This window comes from Hemibagrus wyckioides, linkage group LG01 (assembly GCF_019097595.1).
Source record: "Hemibagrus wyckioides isolate EC202008001 linkage group LG01, SWU_Hwy_1.0, whole genome shotgun sequence".
NCBI lineage: Eukaryota > Metazoa > Chordata > Actinopteri > Siluriformes > Bagridae > Hemibagrus > Hemibagrus wyckioides.
The window spans coordinates 17,384,919-17,406,522 of NC_080710.1; the positions used below are offsets into that span (position 1 = coordinate 17,384,919).

General features: G+C 37.8%; 1 protein-coding gene across 5 annotated transcripts in view; it reads left to right on the forward strand.

Moving 5' to 3' along the window:
- Positions 1–21,604, forward strand: part of pde1ca (phosphodiesterase 1C, calmodulin-dependent a) — a 73,489-nt gene that overhangs the window by 18,254 nt on the left and 33,631 nt on the right. The window contains exons 1-2 of one of the 5 annotated variants that reach the window (XM_058393191.1): positions 8,863–9,303; positions 12,800–12,826. The exons of 3 other annotated variants lie outside the window; for them this stretch is intronic. In XM_058393191.1, the coding sequence (XP_058249174.1) occupies positions 9,173–9,303; positions 12,800–12,826 (158 nt within the window). In that variant the 5' untranslated portion in view covers positions 8,863–9,172. Of the gene's footprint in view, positions 1–8,862; positions 9,304–12,799; positions 12,827–21,604 lie in introns of those variants that run through there. One more of the 5 variants, XM_058393200.1, reaches the window with a different exon arrangement.

A 21,604-nucleotide genomic window follows, 5' to 3' on the forward strand; every position in this document is an offset into this window, starting at 1 on the left:
CCTTGTGAAGCAGAAGCCTTTATTTGTTACATAGACATTACAGTGACATTCTTTCTTCACATGTCCCAACTTTGGAGGTTGATGTCAGAGGACAGGGTCAGCCATGATACAGTGCCCCATCAGAGGAGAGGGTTAGAGGGCCTTGCTCGGGGGCCCAGCAGCAGCTGCTTGATCAACAACCCAGGGCCGTAACTGCTTGAGCCGTGACTTAAGAAGTGGTGGTATCACTGTTGGTATCGAATTCAACTTGTATTTGTCTTTCCAATATTGATTAATGCAATAATATTCGTATGATTAATGTAGCCTAGTGTAACCTAGTGTAGCCGATCCACCCACAGGTATGAGAGGAAATCAGAGGATTTAGAGGAAACCCACACAGACACAAAGAAAATGCAAGAAATGCAAGAAAGTTCAACTGCAGATTAAACTGGGAAACCTTGAGCTCTGAGGTGGCAAGATTGTACCATTGTTTTATTCTTTAAATTAATATTTTCTAATTATTTTTGCTGTTTAATAAATGCTTCAATAAACCTGAAAAACAATCTGTGAAAAATTCAGCTTCATCATGAAGCATGAGTGTCAATCTTATTGATGAATGGACATTGTCTGCTAGTGAGTGTAAAACACTTTGTCACTCAATATGCCTCTTTTAAACTATGTGCAGTGCCACTGGTCATGATATCAGATGGGAAAGCTGCTGAAATCTAATATCAGTCAATAGCTTGACAATGAACTTATTAGGATTAAGCAATCCATATTATGTGGTCTCACTAATGCATAATAAGCATTATATACAGCAACTATTCTATACACACACACACACACACACAGAGATAAGCAGTTGCATTTGTGTTTAACATTTGCTTATTTTTTATATTATGTGTTAAAGATTATATGTTAAGCAGTTTTAGTTTCTCCCCCCAAACAGATTTTTTGGGAAAAAAGATGATAGAGTGAATAATGTGTGTGATTATAGACTATATTACATGTTACAGATGTGTCATTGACAAGGGCTGAGCAATATTATTCCATATACACAGCCCAAATACATATGAAATCTAGGGGGTGTGTCACTCTGAGTAATCATATGACGTGACCAATCAGCTTCATGAATCGACTTTTCCAGGATGCAAGGAGTCAAACCAGTGTACCATGCCATTCTGTCACTATGTCACTGGCAGTGCTGCTGCACTTGAAAAATGCAAAATTATCGGATTTAAGCTAAAATATTGGCTAAAAATGAATCTATATATTATACTGATGTCTTTTTGTTATTGAAAAACAATAATGCCTTGGCAGCTCATTATACCAGCCATCCCTGACTATGTGTATTGTTTTTGTTTTGCTTTGTCTAATGGGTTTTGAATAAGAGTGATGATTAGCACACAAATAACATGATATGACAACTGCATTATCTCATAGACTGCCACTGGAGTGGAACGTAGTGTCAAAACTGTAATGTTCCTCAAATAACCTGTTTTTTAATGCTGGAGAAAAGTGAAAAGTTTATATCAGGGCCACCTTTTTAATAAATTCATCTTTTTTTTCTGTGTTTGTTCCTTAAAGCATTTGATTTGAGCTTTATTTATCTCCAGTTAACCTAAATGAGCTTGGCTATGCTCTGCTAAGTCTGTCAACAGGGATGTCAGTCATCCGTGAAAATTCAAACTACTGAAAGGCACACAGTGAAATGAGGGCAATTAATCACTTGTTAGAGATATCAACATCCTTTCTTTTCTCGGCTTTGTTCATCATCTAATTGTTTCGTAAAGGGGACCCCGGAGAGTATTCAGTTCCCCTGACCTGCACACAAAAGAGACAAGACGTTGTGGGGTTCGTGAACGAGAGAGGGAGTTTGTCACTCAATATGCTCCTGCTCTTTTTAGACATCCAAACCATGCAGCTCTGAGCTGTCTGCTGCCATTCGGATAGGATTAAAAATTCAATAATACATGAGCCTGCTGGATGGTAATTAGCTTGTCCAGTTGGGTTTTTTACTCTTACCTTTAGATTCTATCAGTCCCTAAGGGTGGCACTGGTAGGAGAAACGAAGGAGAAGCACTAGGTTTTATCAGTATTCAAAATCTTATTGCAATAATTTAATCACCTACTAGGTCCAGTGCCTGATATTTGGTAGAAATAGATGTTTCTTACCCTTTCTTCCCTTCCCTTTTGTTGGTCTTTATTTCTGTAGGTCCATATACACAGAAAATCCATATTTCAGTAGCAATGTTCTTTTCTTGTTGTCTTGACCTACAGGTCTTTTTCTGGGTGCTCATGGTTTTCCTAGGTCTCCTAGGTTTGGTGTCCATGGTGTTCTCAGCTTAATCTTAATCTTTGTGTCCACAAAGTGTACCCAGGTCAGTTTTTCTGTTTTTAAGCCATCCCCAGGTCTGTTTTTGTGTTTTTAAGCCATCCCCAGGTCTGTTTTTGTGTTTTTAAGCCATCCCCAGGTCTGTTTTTGTGTCTTTAAGGTGTCCCCAGGTCTGTTTTTCTGTTTTTAAGGTGTCACGAGACACAGAAATACTACATGTTCAGTCTACAGTAAATGTGATTATTTATTTCACCTTTTGAAATGTAGACATATCCTGTGTATTGTAATGGTGTTGCTGTTTATACTGGTAGCATAACAGATGTGAGATTCTTTTAGTAATAGCTGTGTTTTGGTTGCAGTTAGGGAGCAATATGAATTATTTTTTAATGAACAGTGAATGTTCGGGTAGGGCATCGATTTCTGAATAGGCAGAGTGGTGACTGCTAGATTAAATATGCCATTGCTGTTTATTAATAATGCACAAAGGCTGTATTTCTTTTGTCTTCACCCCCGCATATCTATGTATGTGAATAAGTCATGCTTTTTAAAGAGTACAGGAGTTATACATAGATGTGAAGAAATCTAGGCACTGTTCAGCTGTTCACCGTAAAAGCCTCTATATGCTGAATTGATAAGACTATTGGACTGGTCAGCATCTGGCATCCTCTCAGAGGAAGTGCTGGTACAGATGAGCTCTGTTTTGAGTTTATGAGTGTGTGTGTGTGTGTGTATATGCATGCGATGAGGTACGTGGACAACATGACTGTGTCCCTAGCGGACCACAGAGAAAGCCACCAGAACACCGCTGGTCAAACGAAATAAGGTGACATGCATCTAGCACTTTAGCCCATTGCTTTCATGCTTTTCATTATTAAAAATTTCATAAAAATTGAATAAATTATTTACCAATTCAATCATTGTGTCTTTCTCTCCAATAGCTTTTTCCCTTTAAAATAGAACTTGCAATTGAGAAATCTATTTTAACATATTAAATTTGGTTCCAGATATTTTCAGAAATTACTGCATGTCATTATGGTGTCAAATGTTGAAAGATACTATGAAAGATAATTGTAATTTATTTACCTTATCCCTGGCTTCTGTTAAGCTGCTCAGTGTTAAACTTGCAGTAACAATAGAAATTGTAGCAAAAGCATGTAATGGCCCTTTGAGAAAGCTGAAGGAGCAGACATCTCATCACTGAACAGTTTCTCTGTAAGCAGCAAGCTGTATTTATGTCAGAAGGCCCATAAAATACTTATATTATTTAGATGTCTGGACATTGGAAAACCAAGACATTTTATCATAAAATTCCATTAAGACATAAACTGGCTAAATTGTCAGTGTTAATTTGATCATGCCAAGCACCCAAACTAAAATCCTTAAAACTGCACAATTTTAGCAATAAATGTATAAAACAGGTCAGAGTGAAGGAGCTGTTGACCATTAAGGTCAATTACTGTTGTCCAGTCCACATTTGCACACATGCATGTTATGTAGAATTGTGTGGTGTTCTTACTTCTGTTTTGTCTCTTGTAGCTGTGTATTTTGTGTAGCATCATGCTCCTGGAAGAACGCTGTTTCATTTCACTGTGTACTGCACCAGCTGTATGTAGTTGTAAATGACATTACAAGCTTCTTGTTCTGAACTGAGTTGCCGAAAAGTAGACAAACAGATTTGATGTAGAAAAAAAATTCTAAAAAAAAAAAAATCTAGCTCTAAAATACACTTATAAATGTTAAACACTGCTTTTACGTTGCTATCCACTTGTCATGTCATGACTGGCCGCAATCTCACTTTCACCTGCTCAGATTCCCTGGACTCCTGACACACTTTCACACACTCGTTGCAAAGTCCTGTCCTCACTTTACTAGTGTCGTTACCAAGCCTTCTGTTCTGCTCTTGACTGTGACTGCTTTATTGAGTTTGTTTATGTTGTTTTGGCTTTGCCTAGTTTTTCAGTTTTTTTTTTTGACTTTAGGGGTTGGATTGTGTTTTTGGATTGCTTTCTAGTGTCCTTAATAAACGTCAACTTGCATTTGCATCTGTCTCCCAGTGTACCTGACACTGTCTCTTTTAATGAGGGACGTGTAAGCAGCTTCTTCGAGGACAGATCTATCAGACAAAGTAGCCTTCTGAATCCTGCTAAGTCTGTTTTGGGTTAATTATTTATATGAACATTTACAGCATTTAGCAGAGAGCTTTATGCAGAGGGATTTACAAAAGTGTTTTGTAGTCTGTAATGTATCCTTATTCTAGTTCAGTAGATCAGGTCTAAGAATAAGATCTTGCTAAACTCAGTTAAAAGGGATAGTACAACATGAAAATAAATGAAAAGATGTCTGTGGATTTCTGAGAAGAGAAAACGTATGGTTTTTATTTAACTTGATCAGGTCTTATTTTGTTTTGCAAGCAAGTGTTGTCTGTGTTAATATCTAATATTATTAAGTTGCTTTTTTATAAATTTGTATAAGCCCAGGCAACTGGGCCACCAGGTTAATGCCTCAACAAGGCCATATTATTAATGCCTTTGTATCCAACTTACCCCTCCTACGAAAAAGTGCTAGAGCCAGCCACGGATGAGGGTTTCCACAATCCAGATCCTTTTAAGAAGCGTTTGTTGGAAATATGGTGCATGGGTCCTGTTGTTAATTGAATTGCTCACAGCTCAAGCCCTCAATCTGAATCTCATTTCAATTGATTTCCCTCAATCACCCCTTTTACCCCACAGATAAGCCACAAGGACTGCACAGTCTGAGATCATGCTCCAATATGCACACAGACACTTAGACTCACACACACTCTCTTGCTCAGAAATGACTGGGTTAATGCTAATCTTCTCATTGAGGAGGAGAAAATGACATTAGAGGAGTTTTCCATTCAGCAGTTAGAAACGGAAAATAATTGTTTGACTTGGTTATTTTCCAAAGGGTGCTCTCTTGTCCTTTTAAGACATTCCTTCAGCATCATGCTGATCTCTCATGCTCGGCTCCCTGTAGTGAAAATGCATGGAGGGAAACAGAAAGACTGCAAAAGAGAGGGAAGGAGGGGATGATAGAGAAGAAGAAAGTGAGTTGCTTGATGGAAGGGTAGTGAGCTCCTGTGACACTTGAAAGTGAATTGCTCTATTTATTCTTGCTTCATGGTGGTGTCCCCACTTTACATGTGCTAATTGAAAAGGCTGAGTCACCTAGAAAAAGTAGGAAAAAGTGTTGCTTGTCTGTGTGTGTGTTTGTGTGTGTGTGTGTGTGTGTGTGTGCGTGCTTGTGGACAGGAAATGGGTTTTTTTCCTTTTGATAGCATGTGACTTTCAGTGCTGCTTTTGCATAGATTCAGTTCTCTAGTGTAACCATAGAGAGTCCGGATTTTACGCTGGAGGTTGCAACAAAAGTGTACTTTTTCTGACTGCTGAAACTGAGTTATACTAGTAGGAGTAATATTCATATAATAAAAAAAATCAGTAATAATCAAATAATAATACTAATAATCACATGTCTTATGCCTTTTGTTTGTTTGTTTGTCTTAGTGAAATAAGGAATTACATGACAGTATCATTGAAAGTATTTTAATATTGAAATATTTTAGGGCTTGTGGCATGATGAACTCCATATAATGTTTTTGTTTGTTTGTTTGTTTGTTTGTTTGTTTTGTCATTTTGGTGACATGCAAAACCATATAATTTTTTTTTCTTTCTCGGTATGGAACCTTTATTGTGCTTTCTTACTTTTATTTTTTTCAGTATATGCTTTATTTAATAAATTTCCTTACATTTGAAGTTAAAGGAAAAATGAACTTGTGTGCTAAAGAGAATGCCTAATGAGACAAGGTAAACTATCCCCAATTAGTGCCATTAATATCTTTAATGCTTCCTCAGTATTTGTCATGTCTCCGTCAGTATTTACCGAGATAATCTATTTAATGTAAATTACAGAATGTTGGTCTCATAAATGGTTTAAAATGAACAATCTTGTATTTTGTGATGTGTAGATGTAGTAGAGGATGCAATGTGGGTTCATGGGAGTTGCACTGAAACCAAAAATCATTCCCACAGTCCAATTCTGAGGTAAAAAACAAAAAACAAAAAAACAGACAAGCTATATTAATCCATAAGCATAAATATTTCAAACCAGTGGGTGGTGAAAACAATAAATCATTTAGCTACATTATACCTGCTTATACATAGCTTAGATTCATCAAGCAGGAATAGACTTTGCAAACTCAACAAGATACACACAGGGGTGTAACTAGTGAAAATAATATAGTGGTAACAAGAGACAAAAAAGAGAAGATGTGTGAACAGAAACTAAAACAAAACACACAGCTCCTGAAGCACAGCAACAGGGCAGACAGGAATGTGGACTATCTAAAGATGACAGGAAGACTGGAGGTTGGCATAGCTGGGGAGGTGTGGTGATGGGTGCTGATTGAGGCATGGAAGGCTCAATGATATCTGCTAGCAGTAGACACAGGTTAGTGAGACAGGGTTGTAAGTTAACAGGTCAGGTTAGCTAAACTGCCTTGAGAACCAGGAAGCCAACAGATCAAAAATGGTGCCAGAAGAATCAAGTACCCAGATGCCATCTGAACAGCTATGCCATCTGGAGGCTCAGGGAATGCTTGTGTATATTAATACTAAGCCGTAACCTACCTAGGAAATTACAAATGATAAGAAAAAGCAGAGCATTGACTCTAATGTAAGAAAACATAGATTACAGTATGTCACAGTGGTGCTGGTCAATGGGAAGGTTGCCTGCAATAGGCAGAATAAACACAGTGACTCTTCGAGATGAGCTAATTAGTGCTCGCTGACCTGAACATATGACAGAAAAATGCACAAGGCGATTCAACATAGATGTTCAAATGACAACTTGAAGGAGCGCGCCATCATTTTTCAACCATTTCTCTATCCACTGCATCAGTAGCTTATGGTTGAATGCTGAGAAAATAACATTTAGAAATGTCTAAAAGCAGCTATTGAGCTCAGTCAATAGCTATATAGTGCACATGATTACACACAATCAGTGCTAGAGAAACACAAGAGAAAAATGCAAGTGAAAAACACTTCCCTTACAGGTTTGTCATGTGCATGCACCATCAGGAAAAAATGAAGACACCTCCATGTTTCACTGAGCTGCACTGGTAACACATAATCCCAGGTTATTTCCTCTAAACAAAATAAATGAAGAATTCATAACATTCTGCAAAAACACATTGTATTTAATGTTCATTGACTGCAACAACAATTACCCTTAGGATTCCATTATCAGTAAATGCCGAGTAAACAGACTTTAGCTTTTAGCCCATGTCAAAATTTCTGCTCTTGGTATGTGCAAATACACTACAGATCCAGTAGAAGGAGAATAATTTGAAAATGGAATATCCCTTTAAGCACATGATCTCAGTGTCTTCCACTTGTTCCATGTAGTCACTGAGTCAGACAGGCTGCTGTGAAGAGTTTTGCAGTCCAGAGCTGCTGAGGTAAACCGTCTTGATCCTGGCGACCCAGCAGACTAAAACAGTACTTTCCTCCTCTTCTACTCATCCTCGCTATGGGAACAATTCTGTGAGGATTCTGGATCAGGTGGTGTAATGTAATGTGTTTTGATTCCCGCCATTAAGATAAAGATTTAAGGTTTCCTGACAGAAGAAAACCATAACAAAGCATGCCTCAGAAGTGGGGCCTAACACTTAACACTAATGGAGGGTCTCTATTTCTTCTAACAATCTTTGAGTCATCACTTCGATATGTCAGGAGCTCAATTTGCTGTCATTATGGAGCTCTTTAGAAATGCTCTTCTTGTCTCAGCCACTTTCTGGAGAGGACTGGCTCATCTTTTTAAGCCCATACACTTTTAACAGTGTATGTGCATAAGTCTCATGAATATTTTCCTGTAATTGTATTATGTCTTCTTTTTCTCAATTATGCTGAAAGGATTATAGCCCAACTTGCTTGCTTGTTTTGCACTGCTTATTTTAATTAAGCATTTTATTTACATTTTTAAGTCAAGGTTTTATCATTTTAGCAAGGTGATGAATCATCTCATCTCCTCAGGTTTTATATCATTATTAATAAAATGATGCATAAGTTGGTGTTGGCTCCAGGCAAACAGATTCATGTTCTAGTATTTAAGTTTCAGTCACACACATGTACACACATGAACGTAAACACATTGATTTCTGCTGTTCATTCAATGTCAGAGTGTGGTTCTTTTTCTTTTCCTCATTTCAACACTCACACATTCTCTCATGGGCTGACCACACTTTCATTCTCTTGCTCAGAATTGGTTTATTTAGAGGAAACTCTCTCTCTCTCTCTCTCTCTCTCTCTCTCTCTCTCTCTATCTCTCTCTCTGCCAGCCCAAACAGTATGCTCTGTGCTCAGTGTGCATTGATTGTGTCCCTGCTCTGGCAAAAGGCAGGCTATGGCACAGGCATGCACTGGTAACTCATTGATGCATAGATCGTCAGCATTGCTCTAATCCCCTCCGTCTACACCTCCCCCCTCCTTCTCTCTCTCTCTCTCTCTCTCACTCTCACACTCTCTCTCTCTTCCTCTTTCTGCATCGTGTTTGTTAGAGCAAGCATGGCCCTTCACAGCTCTTACTCTCTCTCACTACAAACCTGACCACATGACCACAGAGCTGGTGACAAACACTCTCTCAGCGTAGCCTGCCGAGGGGGTTGCCTGCCGATAGAGAGAGTGAGAGAGAGCGAGAGCAAGAGAGAAAGAGAGAGAGAGAATGAGGGACAGACTCCAGCTGTCACTCTGACAGACTCCGGGCTGTAGCCCGCTCACACTCCCACTTTGGAACAACACTTCAGCTGCTGGCTCTGTTCTGACCATCGGATAATCCACGTTCATGTCGTTTTGCCTGGTTGACATTTTTGACATGGAATCACCCACCAAGGAGATTGAGGATTTTGAGAACAATTCTCTGAAGTATCTACAGCCGGAGCAGATAGAGAAGATCTGGCTGAGATTAAGAGGACTGTAAGTAAAGCTTTTGCACTTTTTCTCTATAGAAATTTATATGAGTGTCTCTGCTTGCTCTTGTATATGTATTTTTTTTTTTTTTTTTTTTTTTTTTTTAAATGCAGGCTTTTAAACTTTAGGCAAAAGCCTACTCATGATTCACTCAATTATGTTTCAATTTCATTTGTTATAATTACAGTAACAGATGCTTTATTTCCTGACATTTTCAAGAGTACTGAAAAATTTATTTTGAAAGCATCCTCTCACAAAAGTATGTATACTCATTTATAGTAAATCTTTTATATAGCTTTCATTCAAACATTGACTTGGATAATATGGATGGAGTTTTCAGTACACTGTTGTACTAAGTTGATGTAAACAAAGTTAACTCTTTGTTAAGGTTTCCCTGAATTTAACCACCATAATTATTCTATAATAATAATATAATAATGTATAAACAAAACTCCAATGACCAGAATTGAATTACGTAATTCATGACTTATTACAATACATGGAAATAAGTAATTGCTTAGGTTATATGTATTGATGGCAGCTTCATGTGAAAATTCTAGTCTGTTTCTAAACCACAAAAGGAAACATCATAAGAATTTATCTAATATTAACAAGGAAATTAGAGGAAATTAATTTATTTATTCTCCTGAATTTTTCCAGTGCAAATCCAGCCTCTGTATGATTGGCTGGTTTTCCGTGTTTGTGAATGTATATATGTATGTGTGTGTGTATGCTAATGGAAGGGCTCTGTGTGTGTGTGTGTGTGTGAGTGTGTGTGCGCCCTTCTGTGTCGTGACAGCCTCAAGACTGATCCAAGTGCGTTCCCATGTTTCAGGGTAATATTCCAGTCTCTGTATCCAGGTGCTTTTATATCTAACGGTATATATATATATATATATATATATATATATATATATATATATATATATATATATATATATATATATATTAATAATTAGGTAGCTAGTTAACATACCTATCGAAACAGAGTAATTAAATATATACATTTTTAATAAAGCTGGTTATAATACCTGATTTTCCTCCTTTTAATGAAATTCAGGTGATCCTTTATAGCAACATGCGGTTTGCTTGGCTTTTTCTGAAGGCTGAAGCTTGCTGCATCATTAAACACTGCGATTTAAAGCGTGCATTTCTATTACTAACAGATTGTGTTTCACAAATGGGAAAATATTTAATCTCATTGGTTTGGAAATAAATCATTTTGTTTTCTTAGACTGAATTTAGTATAGATTTAATCTGACAGTTTATAGTCAAGGGTAGCTTTTATATAGTGATTGGACTCTAAACAGTTAACCCAAATTGGTAACTCTAATTTCTATGTAATCTGCAGAGGTGTGTGTGTGTGTGTGTGTGTACGTACTTATGTGTGTCACTGTGTGTGGGTTCATAACTTTACTGATTTGAGATGAGCAAATTATGTCTAAGGTGTGAATATTACATTTGTATGATGTTAAAATATGTAAAATATCACAATTTAACGTGTCCAAAGTGAGAGGAAAAAGAGGACAGGAATTATGAAAGAGGTATGATTTTATTTCTCTTTTTTTAATAGGGTAAGAGGCATTCACTATCATCCCTCTTTACACTGAGCCCAGGTTATGACTAAAAACACACACTTGCCATAGACAAATCAGTGCTAGGTTTTCCCTAGCAAATACTTTTGCAGGACCACAGTGCAGACATACAGATTCTCCATAGAGCTGTTGTTCGACTGTTCACTATCTTGACCCATCAGCAGTGCAATAAAGCCAGTCTAATGCTGATAGAGTGGTAAAATGTAAGCCATCATCCATGTTGCACCAAATTGCGTTTCTCTCCTACATTTGTTGAGGCCAGCCACAGGACAACAGATAAGAGTGCTTAAGGAGGGCAAAGTCATGTTCTGGCTGGCTTTATTTCCTTCCTAAATGCTTTTACTGGGCTGCTTGGTATTTTATGGCCCCCTTGGTACTACTGGGAGAATTGGGTCTGTTGATGACATACAGGGTCACGGGGAAAGCCAGACTGCCATATGTCTGATGGTTGTAGTAATGAGAGGAAAAAGGAGCAGGGATACCTATCAAGATCAAGATCTAAAGACTGAGAGGTGTGTGTGTGTGTGTGTGTGTGTCTTTGTCTTTGTGTGTTTGCTGTTTGTATTATAGAGATTAGAAGAGATAAGAAGCTTAAGTGGTTGAAGATTGAAAGACTAGGGGGCCTCCTGTTCTAGTGATGATGATGATGTGATGAGAGAATTTTATCACATAGAGGTCATATTTTAAGTTCACCCATATTTATTTATTTTAGAATTATAAAACTGTATATGCACAGATTAATTGAAGTATAACTTTAGCAGAAATCCTAACCATAAAAGGTTACTGAGTATGCAATTAACTGTGAGATGGTGCATGGTGCAGCTCCACTTAGATCATAAGTAATCAAGAAAGTAAACTAAGCAAAAAAGATCTATTGAATCTATGCTGATATTTGTGTCTACAGTTATAGTGCAAAGTGTAATTAAAACAATCTGAAACATGAACATAGAGGATCGTTTAGTAATATTCTCTGACAAGTGCCTCGCAGTTACAATGGTGACAGTAACAAAATCTTAAAATGTCAGAAAATACATTGATATTATTACTTATATTTTCCAAGCATCATAAACATGTTATCTTTAGTAACATATGTATACATACCTTTGTTTTGATCATTTAAAAATGTATGCTTTTTTTAAATGATTGAATAAGTATAATGCATAGTATTAAATTAGGCATAGAATTTCATTAGCTTTCATGTCTGATATATAAATTAGCATGTGACTGCAGTATCATTATGATAATGCATATCTTATACATGCTAGAGTTTCTGCGTGAGTCTGCTTGACAGGGTACAATTTATATGTGCTGAGATGAAAAATGGTAAAAACATTCTAGTTTTATTGCTGCAGTAAAGCAATGGACAAGAAACACTCTTCTACGTTATACAGTGTACCATATGTAAGCAGGTGCAAGATAGAGGGACTCATCACTCCAGAGGTTTAGGTCTAGACTGGTCTACTTTAGTGCCTCGCTTGCTCAGAAATGCTGCATAACTTGTGTTAGAGAGGAGAACTCGCCAAACTCCTTGGCCCTGTTGGGCTACAATTAGGGAGCCCTGGTCTAGTATGCTATAAGAGAACCATATGTCTTTATTTTGAAGTACAATTTTCATCAAATCTTTGTGTATTCTTTACTGAAAATAAAGCAGGACTAGGCTATATCAAAGTGGATATTGATAAGTAGCAAAACTGTTATCTCAGACTGTTATCACTAAGTCTGATGATTCAGGGTTTTGTGAAAGCCGACTTACTGTGGACTAACGAGGATGTTCAGTGAGAAAGCAGCAAAACAACTTTCAAGACCAGTACAATCCGATAAAATCCTGTGACCTCATTCCAGCTTATCAGTTCACACATTATGGTAAAATAGGAATTGTTTCACGTTTCTTTTCTCATATTTTTCAGGAGAAAATATAAGAAGACATCACAGAGGTAAGATCTATGCCATTTGAATGGCATCTGTGCAGTGAATGTGATATCACTGTGTAAAGTGCTTCCTGTATAAAATAAGCAAACAAAAAACTGTCACAGTGTCTCACAGTAAACACACTTCTTCCCATATGTATGTGTGAATGTATTACATTCAAATACAGTACAGTATCCCACTAGATGATATTTAACCATGTCACTGTTTGAAAAAAAAGTTTTTGGATGCCCTATTTATTGTGTGTTTGCTAAGTGGAAGAGTATACATGTTAGAGCAGGCAGAAAGTGTCATTCATCTTTAAATATATTGTGTCCTAGTTCAATATAAACCTCAGTGGCTTCCTATGTATGTTGATGTATATATTTGTTTGTATATTTGTCTGCACATTTGTGTCCTGCATTTGTGTGTGTGTGTGTGTGTGTCTTTGATAAACATAAAGTTATGTCAGACATTTAGGGGGTGAGTTGCCAGCAGGATTATTAGCCTAGCTGATCTGATATCACTGTTGTGTCATCTCTGACCTTGGTGTAGGCCTATCATTCTTTTAACACATAAAACACACACACACACACACACAAACACACACACACACACACATATATATATATATATATATATATATATATATATATATATATATATATATATATATATATATATGTAAAGACGTAAACAGAGGTCAACAAAAATCCTTTCATAACATTACCCAGAACACAAACCCATGAAAGAGTTCTGGCCACAGCTGAATGCAATCCAGCAAGTGAGCTGACATGCAGACGGAAACAGCCAGCAATAGCTCCTGTATCTCCAGCCCTCCTTCATGTGTCACTGTTTTACGGGTTTGTATGTGTGTCTGTTGATAAGTGTTTGATGAGCTGGCAGGGTGTGTAAGAAGAATGTGAGGGCGTCTCTGTGTGTGTATATGAGTGTGGACCAATAGCTTTGCAGATGCTGATAAGTGTAGTCATCAGATTTAAGGGCAAAGCATCAGACGAATAGATTTGCACATGTCATAATTGAAAAATAACAAAATATTAATAATTCTATTATTCTAAATAGTAATAATTTAACCTATTGGTTTCTTGATAATTTCATTTTCCCACTTGTGCATATAGAAGAGTAGCACACAGGACAACATTGTGCCAAGAGAATAAGTCAGATGAAACACTCTGTTGCCTCCCGGGTGTGTTTGTGTGTGTGACTTTGGTCTCAGAAGGGTTGTTTTATTGCACATAATTATCACTATCAGCCAGGTTTGTTTGGCTTTCTGTTGCGTTCACACTCAGATAATGCCCCCCTCCAACCCCCACCCATCCAAATCCCATCCCAACCTCTCCTCTAGTCAGTTTCACATACTTGCAAACCCATTGATCTTCTGCCCCTGAGCTAATAGTGTTGACCAGTGTTGACTCTGCAAATCCAGGCTAGGTCACTTTAATGCAGTTACAGTGATCCAAATGAGATGTTCCATGAACTCCAGCAGTCATCTACTGTAGGATGACTCATGCTGTCAGATGAATATTACATTTTGGTCCCAGGTTTATGTGCAATCAGTATGGCTTGAGAAGGTGAGGATGCTCCGAGACAGAAAGACAGATTCATTTAAATCCCAATCATATGGGAGACGGAATCACGACGTCTGTAGCTAAAGTGCAGAGCTGAGCTGTCAGGCTCCTATTGCATCTAAAGTAATCAAGTTCTCAGATGGGCAAATAAATTTACTTACATCTCATTTTCCTTTTTCATCAGTAGACGCTTCATTAGATTTCTGAAGCGAATTGCAGTCTGTAGCGCTATACATGGTCTAAACAAGTAAAGTAATGTAAATGATCCCAGAAAACTCTGCAGAATGTTAAGTATCTGCACTTTTCTGGTTGCTGCATTTTAATCATACCTTACTGTTAGTTCTGGAATAACACATGCTTCTTAATGATGCCCTTAGTGACACACAGCTCTCTGAATTATTCTATCATTGCATTATTCGAGGCACAGATACACCGCCTATTCTGATCATAGATTAAAACTATTTTGAAAAACAGCAAAAACAACAACAACAACAACAAAAAAAACAATCCGACAAATGGTAGTAGAAGTGTTTCCACCTGTTTGTCTCTCTCTGGCTTTTCACTGATTACTCTGCATTGTTTTAAGAGAAAACAGATTCATAAGAACTGATTGACTGCATGCATTCATTCCCTTGAGGACTTAGCTGAAGTCCTCAAAGCCAGGACCTTCTCATATCCACCCTGCTAATATGATCTTATGGGTCTCTGTTTTCGTGTTCTAGTCACATTGCTGTCTGGCTCTCGACTCATGCTGTTGAGCTTTCTTAAGAAAATCTGAAAGCTTTATACCATGAACAGTGACTACACTTGCATTTAGCTGCCTTTGAATCTATTGTCTACTAACTGAATATTACCCGAACTCATTTATTATATCCTATTTAACATCACATCTTCTGTAGTATTTCAAGTTGGAGTCTCTCAAGATATTTTTGACTTATTCCACTGTGTCAAGGATCTCAGACTTCCTGATTTATCTAACAAGTAGTTCTTCATTCTAATCCTTGTTGAAGTCTTTGACAAAGCACCTTTGATCCCTCCTGCATAAGTAATATATTAGATCTCAACCCCTATCTTAAACTGTTGTCTCACACTGTCACAATTCTTTGTCAATTCACATCCAAGAATTTATCGACATTTTATCAAAACAATTTTTGGCTACCAGAGATGAAATATTTGAATTGGTGTCATACAGTTTTTAATTGAACTAGCCGTCATGGGGGTTTCAGCTCTCAGCTCTCTAGCACCGATGTTTTTCACTACTTGTCTCTTGACCCAAACTCATTTTCAAGCTATTGAGAAACGGCTCACAGAGTGCATGGTGGATTTAATGGCCATCAGTGTGGCCTTTTCTGATAATCTAATTAGGGCTGGCTGCCCAGTTGGAGGCAGCTCATATTCACACAGCCATAGCAGACCCCCCGAACCCTGTCGTTGGCTCAATCTGTTTTTCACACATGGTGTAATAAATGTGACGCTCAAACAGAATGCCCTCCAGATGGGTTTTGTTTACATGCCCTTGTCGGCTATTAATTATATTTCTCCCGCCTTTCTTTTTAACCTTTTGGCTCTGCATTTCTGGGTATCCTAATCCAGAACTAACTGAATGGTGAATATGTATTCCACCGATTTGCTATGGCGGTTCTCAGTGCAAAGCAGTTAAATATTTAGTGACTGCTCTCAAAGAGCAAATTCCTTTTACACATCTGAATGGATTGCAGTGTCTTATCTTTAGACCATAATATTACAAACATGAGTTAGTCAATGACCTAACACCTTGTATGGTGTTTTTATGAGTGCTATTTTCTGCACTTTCAGAATGCCTAGAGTTGAGACATCTTGCCTTGTCTTGCCTCTCCACTGACTGATTTTCGCTTCTTAATTGATTACTTCACACCCAGTGAATCACAGTCTACACATCTGATAATTAAATGAGATAATTACTGAGGCAAACCTGATGTATTTACCCAGTGATTGCACCTCACAACTTGACTTTTTCTCCCCAGTACACCCATGGTTCTGTTGTTCTGTGTGAGATGAATGTAAAGAAGGACACTTCAGACAGCAAAGTAGAGTTTCCTCTCACTGACATTGTCATTCATGCATTGTTTCTTCCACTTCCTCATACACCGTAAATGGATCACAAACTCTGCATGCATCCCATAATTGCCAGGGGCTAGTGGGAATTAAAAATTGTGGTGTTTGTCAAGACAATCCATCTCTTCCTCTTCTCTCCTACTATGCCTGCATTTACAGGCAGAGCATAAATGACTTTTAAGTTTATCTTATAGTGCAAGGAGCACTGTCAGATTGGCCTAGACCTCCTCACCCTCCCTAGGTGCTTTGAGTACAACAATACTAAGCTTTCTGTTCGTTATTTCTGTTTGCATGGCCAGGTGTTTAGACCTTGAAATATCAACATGTGACATCAATGAAGAGCAGAGCAGATTATCACTTGGTCTATCAGTCAAGGCTCCACATCTTATTATTGAAGATCAGAAAATTTGTGTTCTAATCTATAATAATGTGGAGCCAGTAATAGATAAACCAGTACTATATTGATCAAAAACTCATTTTTGGCCAATACAGTACTGGTTTATTTTCCATCCATCCATCCATCCATCTACACAGGTAAACCTGGTTACTGTCCCAGGGAACTTGGGGCACAAGGCCCTGGATGGGGTGCAAACTCATCGCAGGGCACAATCACACACACTCACACACTACATACAATTTAGAGACGGCAATTAGCCTATAACGCATGTTTTAGAACTGGGGAGGAAACCAGAGCACCTAAAGGAAATCCTCGACACACAGGGAGAACATTCAAACTCGAACTGGTGTGAGGAAGCAAATATGCTAACCACTAAGCCACCGTGGCTCCTGTGAGGTATTTGGAAGTTTAGAACTCACTTTCATGGAAAAATATGGCTTGCATATTCCAGTAATCCTCTAATTTATTCAAAGATTGAAGTTGTTTATGTGCTGCTAATGTTTTGTGCAAGACATTTAAAACCTTTTAGGCTGTTGTATCTCTAAACATATATCTAAATTTATAGCCCATTTCTTGGCTCTCTCTCCCTCTCTGTCTTGCCAAACTGTATTGCTTCTGGTCATTACTTGAATGTAGTACTGTCCATGACCCTGGTCAACAATGTACATATCTGGAGGAAATACAAACTTAACCTAACCTTCTCTCAGTTCCAAATATTGCGGGGGGAAACAGCAGCATGCTTTCTGGGGGAGGAAAGAGCTTTTGGCAGTGAAAGAAGCTGCAGCTTGGCAGAACTAACCCAGCTGGACTGGATATGGCCACAGCTGACTGATCATACACAATACTGCACATCAAGGGTCCAGGTCGTGGGAGCGCAGCAGGGGTAATGTGAAAATATTTTATTTGTGACAGCACTCAGACCCCAAAGCCAGAAACTAGAACTTTGGTCACAGGAAGCTATGTCAACTTTTGGTCCTTGTTCTCCACTGAGAATTGGATTCTTAAGCTTGTTAGGCAATATATATGGTTTCTTTGTTTGTTGGATATTACTGTATAAACCTAGTGTATTTTAGTGTTTAGCCTTTGTTCAGTGGAATATTGTGGAGAATTGTATTCAGTTGTGGATAAGTGTACACAGCTCTGTCTACATGCATTGTAGTGTGATCCAATAGTTATACTTCAGTAAAGTAAAGACACTATATTGGGAAATGTACAATAAGTGAAAGCTAAAAGTAACCTGATATTATATGCACTTCAGTAATGAAAAAACCTAAATATCAAACATATCAGTCAGCCATCTTCTTTGTGTTATAATGTGTTGTTGTCATATTAAAAGTATTGCCAATACCACTAAGGGTTTTCTAAGCCTATTTTTAAGATCCTTTGCTTTTCACTGGTGGTTGATTTTGTTCGTATTATTGAGACTATATGGCCACTGAAGCTTGAGTATAGCTAACTGATACTCTCCTGCTTAGACTGAAATGCTTTGGTTGTATTCATAGCATCACTTAAGCTAGAGGTGGTCAAAATGACAGTAGTGCTATATAACCCAGTAAATTAGTGAGAGCACTACTAACAGCTGATTTTGGAAAAGATTCATTGAATGAAACAGTGTGTGTTTTTTGTTTTTTTGTGTGTGTGTGTGTGTGAGTGTGCTTTTATATTCTGTGACAGACTAAAGTTGCTGTGTACTTGACTTCAGTCCATTGCAGTCTTTAGATGTAGCTGATAGTCCGCTTGCCCGCTTTAATGCTGATGTATTACTTCCAAAATTGCATGCCTTTGCTAAGTTATGTATTTAGGAGGTTAATTTGGTCACCATTATAATCTATAAACCTATCAGCAACTAAGATGTACAGCAGGGGTGGTAGAATATTATTCCTAGAGATCCTAAATTTTCACAGAGTTAAAGGTACACAGGTAGGCAGGACAAATAAGCTAAAGATAAGCTCCAAAATGTACACTGGATGTAAAACACACCACTGTTTAGGGTTAGAATGGAATCAAGATGAGTCATGTCCTCCCTCAATTTGAAAAACAATCAGAAACACTTTATGGGAAAATAGGACGAAAAAACGTTTGGAACAATAACCTGGTTGCATAAGTGTTCACACCCTTTTCTAATTTTGGATGTGGATGTGTTCAGTATGAACCAATCAATCTCAATCTCATGTTCAAAAGTAATTAGCTGTCATCAATGAAATTATTCTGATTAACCACAAAAAGAACTGCAGGAATATCTGAGAAGTACTGATTACTCTCTGCATGTGACAACAATCTCTCATATTCTTCACATGTCTATGGGGCTATGGGGTAGAGTGGCTAGATAGAAGCACTTTATCACAAAAAAAAACATTAAACTAAAAGTCATCCTAAACCATGTGGTAAAATGTGTTGCAGACTGATAAAAAACAAATTCCGAAAGGTATAATAATTCCAGAAGGTAATATTTGGTGCAAAATGGTACATTACCAAAAGAACACCATACCCACAGTGCAGCATAGTGGTAGTGGCAGCATACTTTAGAGCTGCTTTTCTTCAGCCAGAACATGGGCTTTTGTCAAGGTGGAGGGAATCATGAATAGCTACAAATACCAGTTGATTTTAGTGCAAAACCTTCAGGTGTCTGCTAGTAAGCTGAAGATGAAAACGAATTTCTCTTTTTAGTACAACAATGACCCAAAGCGTACACCCAGAAAGGCTTAACCTAAAACAGATCAAAGATGAATGATGGAGCCCAGACCTGTATCCAACTAAAAATCTGTGGGGTGACCTGAAGCAGGCTGTGATACAATTTGCTGGCTCTATGGTCACAAAAGGTTGCTTCAAATAATTATTCGTTTAGGGGTCTACACACTTTTTCAATTATGTTATTGTAATTTTTTCTCCTATTTTTCCTAAAAAGTTTCTGACTGTTTTTCACGGGGTTCTCCTGTTTAGCAGTTTTTCAGAAACAGTGAGAGACTGAAAGACAAAATTTCATCAGCTCTATTAATCATTCTTCCAGAACACAGGAATGTCACGTTTTGACCCTACAAAGTATAGACTGTAGTTTACTTTACTGTTTTCTCTAATTTGTTGATTTTACAGACTGGAACTGTATGGAGATGCTACAGAAAACATAATTTCTACCCCTTTATTACACACCAGTAATTTTAGTATGGTTGTGATGTTTGGTTCAAACTGTGATCTGTACTGTTTACAAATGATGAAGCAAACATGCTGTAATCTTATTACTATAATTCGAGTAGACCACTTAACCTGTTACTTGTGATGAATTCATTTTGTTTCTCAGTTGAATCCAGCTGATGCCAGTATTGGAGCCACTCCCATTCTATCATGTGCTGGTCCCTGGGGAAATGATGTCAATACTCGAGCAATACAAAAGGATGTTTTTCTTGATGAAGGACCCTTTGAAACTGCCGCTGTGCTCGCAAAATGTCATGTTGTGAAGCATTAGTGAATAAATACTTCCTGCAGCACACAGTCTAAACACATTCAGCTTCCAAGAGTTTTGTTTACCATCTGTGTGTGTAATGCACACACACAGAGACACACACACACTCACTGAAAAGTCATTAGCTTACTGACTAGTCTTTGCTTCATGATGGAGTGCACTGGGGAGCTCGCTTGATCTGTAACCTTCCTCATTGCCCTGGGTGCCATTAAATGACACAGACTTTACCTTTTAGTTTAGAGTATATGGTCATGCACTTTGAATAGGTGTGTATTCTAAATACTCAGCGAACATCAGAACTGTGAATGCTTTGAAAGTTTTGTTCTGCTTATGCTTTGCTGTTATAAAAATCAGAGCAAAACAGATTGCTTTGAATAATACATACAAACAGCCTTCAGGCAGAGAGCAAAGTCATGATTAAGGAGTGGAAAACAGAGCTCGTGTACAGCCATTGATTCTGTTTTTAGGCTGTAATGATATCCATCATTTAAAGGAATTAAGCATTAAATATTCTGTATTTCATATTTTGTATTCTGAGTTGTTATAGAAAAGCCAACTGATGCAGTAGAAAAGTAGCAGATTTAATGATATCAATTAATGCCTGAATTCGATTTAGAAAAATATATTCAGACATGGCAATTCAGATCTGAAATTGAATTATATGATGGGAATCATGAACTGCTGTTGTTGCTCGCAGTGTTATGGGATTGAGTGAGGAGTTGAGTAATGGGTGGCTCTACAAGTTTCAACCCTAGACACCTATTAACCTATTCCACTAAATCACCTCATACAGAGAACACAGCAAACACAAAAGGGAACAATGCTCATATTTACATGTTTCTCACCATTGCCATTCCCTCGCCATCCTTTTTAGCATTCATTAGCTGATGTGTGGCTATAATTGGTGTGCCGTTACACTCATTAAACTCTTCAAGCACAGTTATGATTACTAGCTGTGCTCCCACGCACTGCAGCTGTTCCTGTGGCTGTGGTTACGGAGGACTCCCCCGATCCCCCCCTTCCACAGTGACCTCAGGGGTGTCTTCATTGCTTATCCCTGTTTCAACAAAGACATTTCTTATTTCTTGCATTTATTACAGTTTTGCATGTTGATTGATCGGCCAATTTCTCTGTTGTAAATTTATTTGATGACTGTCTGAACACTTTTACCAAAGCTCATATCTTTCACATAATCAGAGTGCGTATGTCATCTGATCTGTCAGGTAGAATGGAGTCCCTGGACATATCACACACATTCTGAAACTCAAAC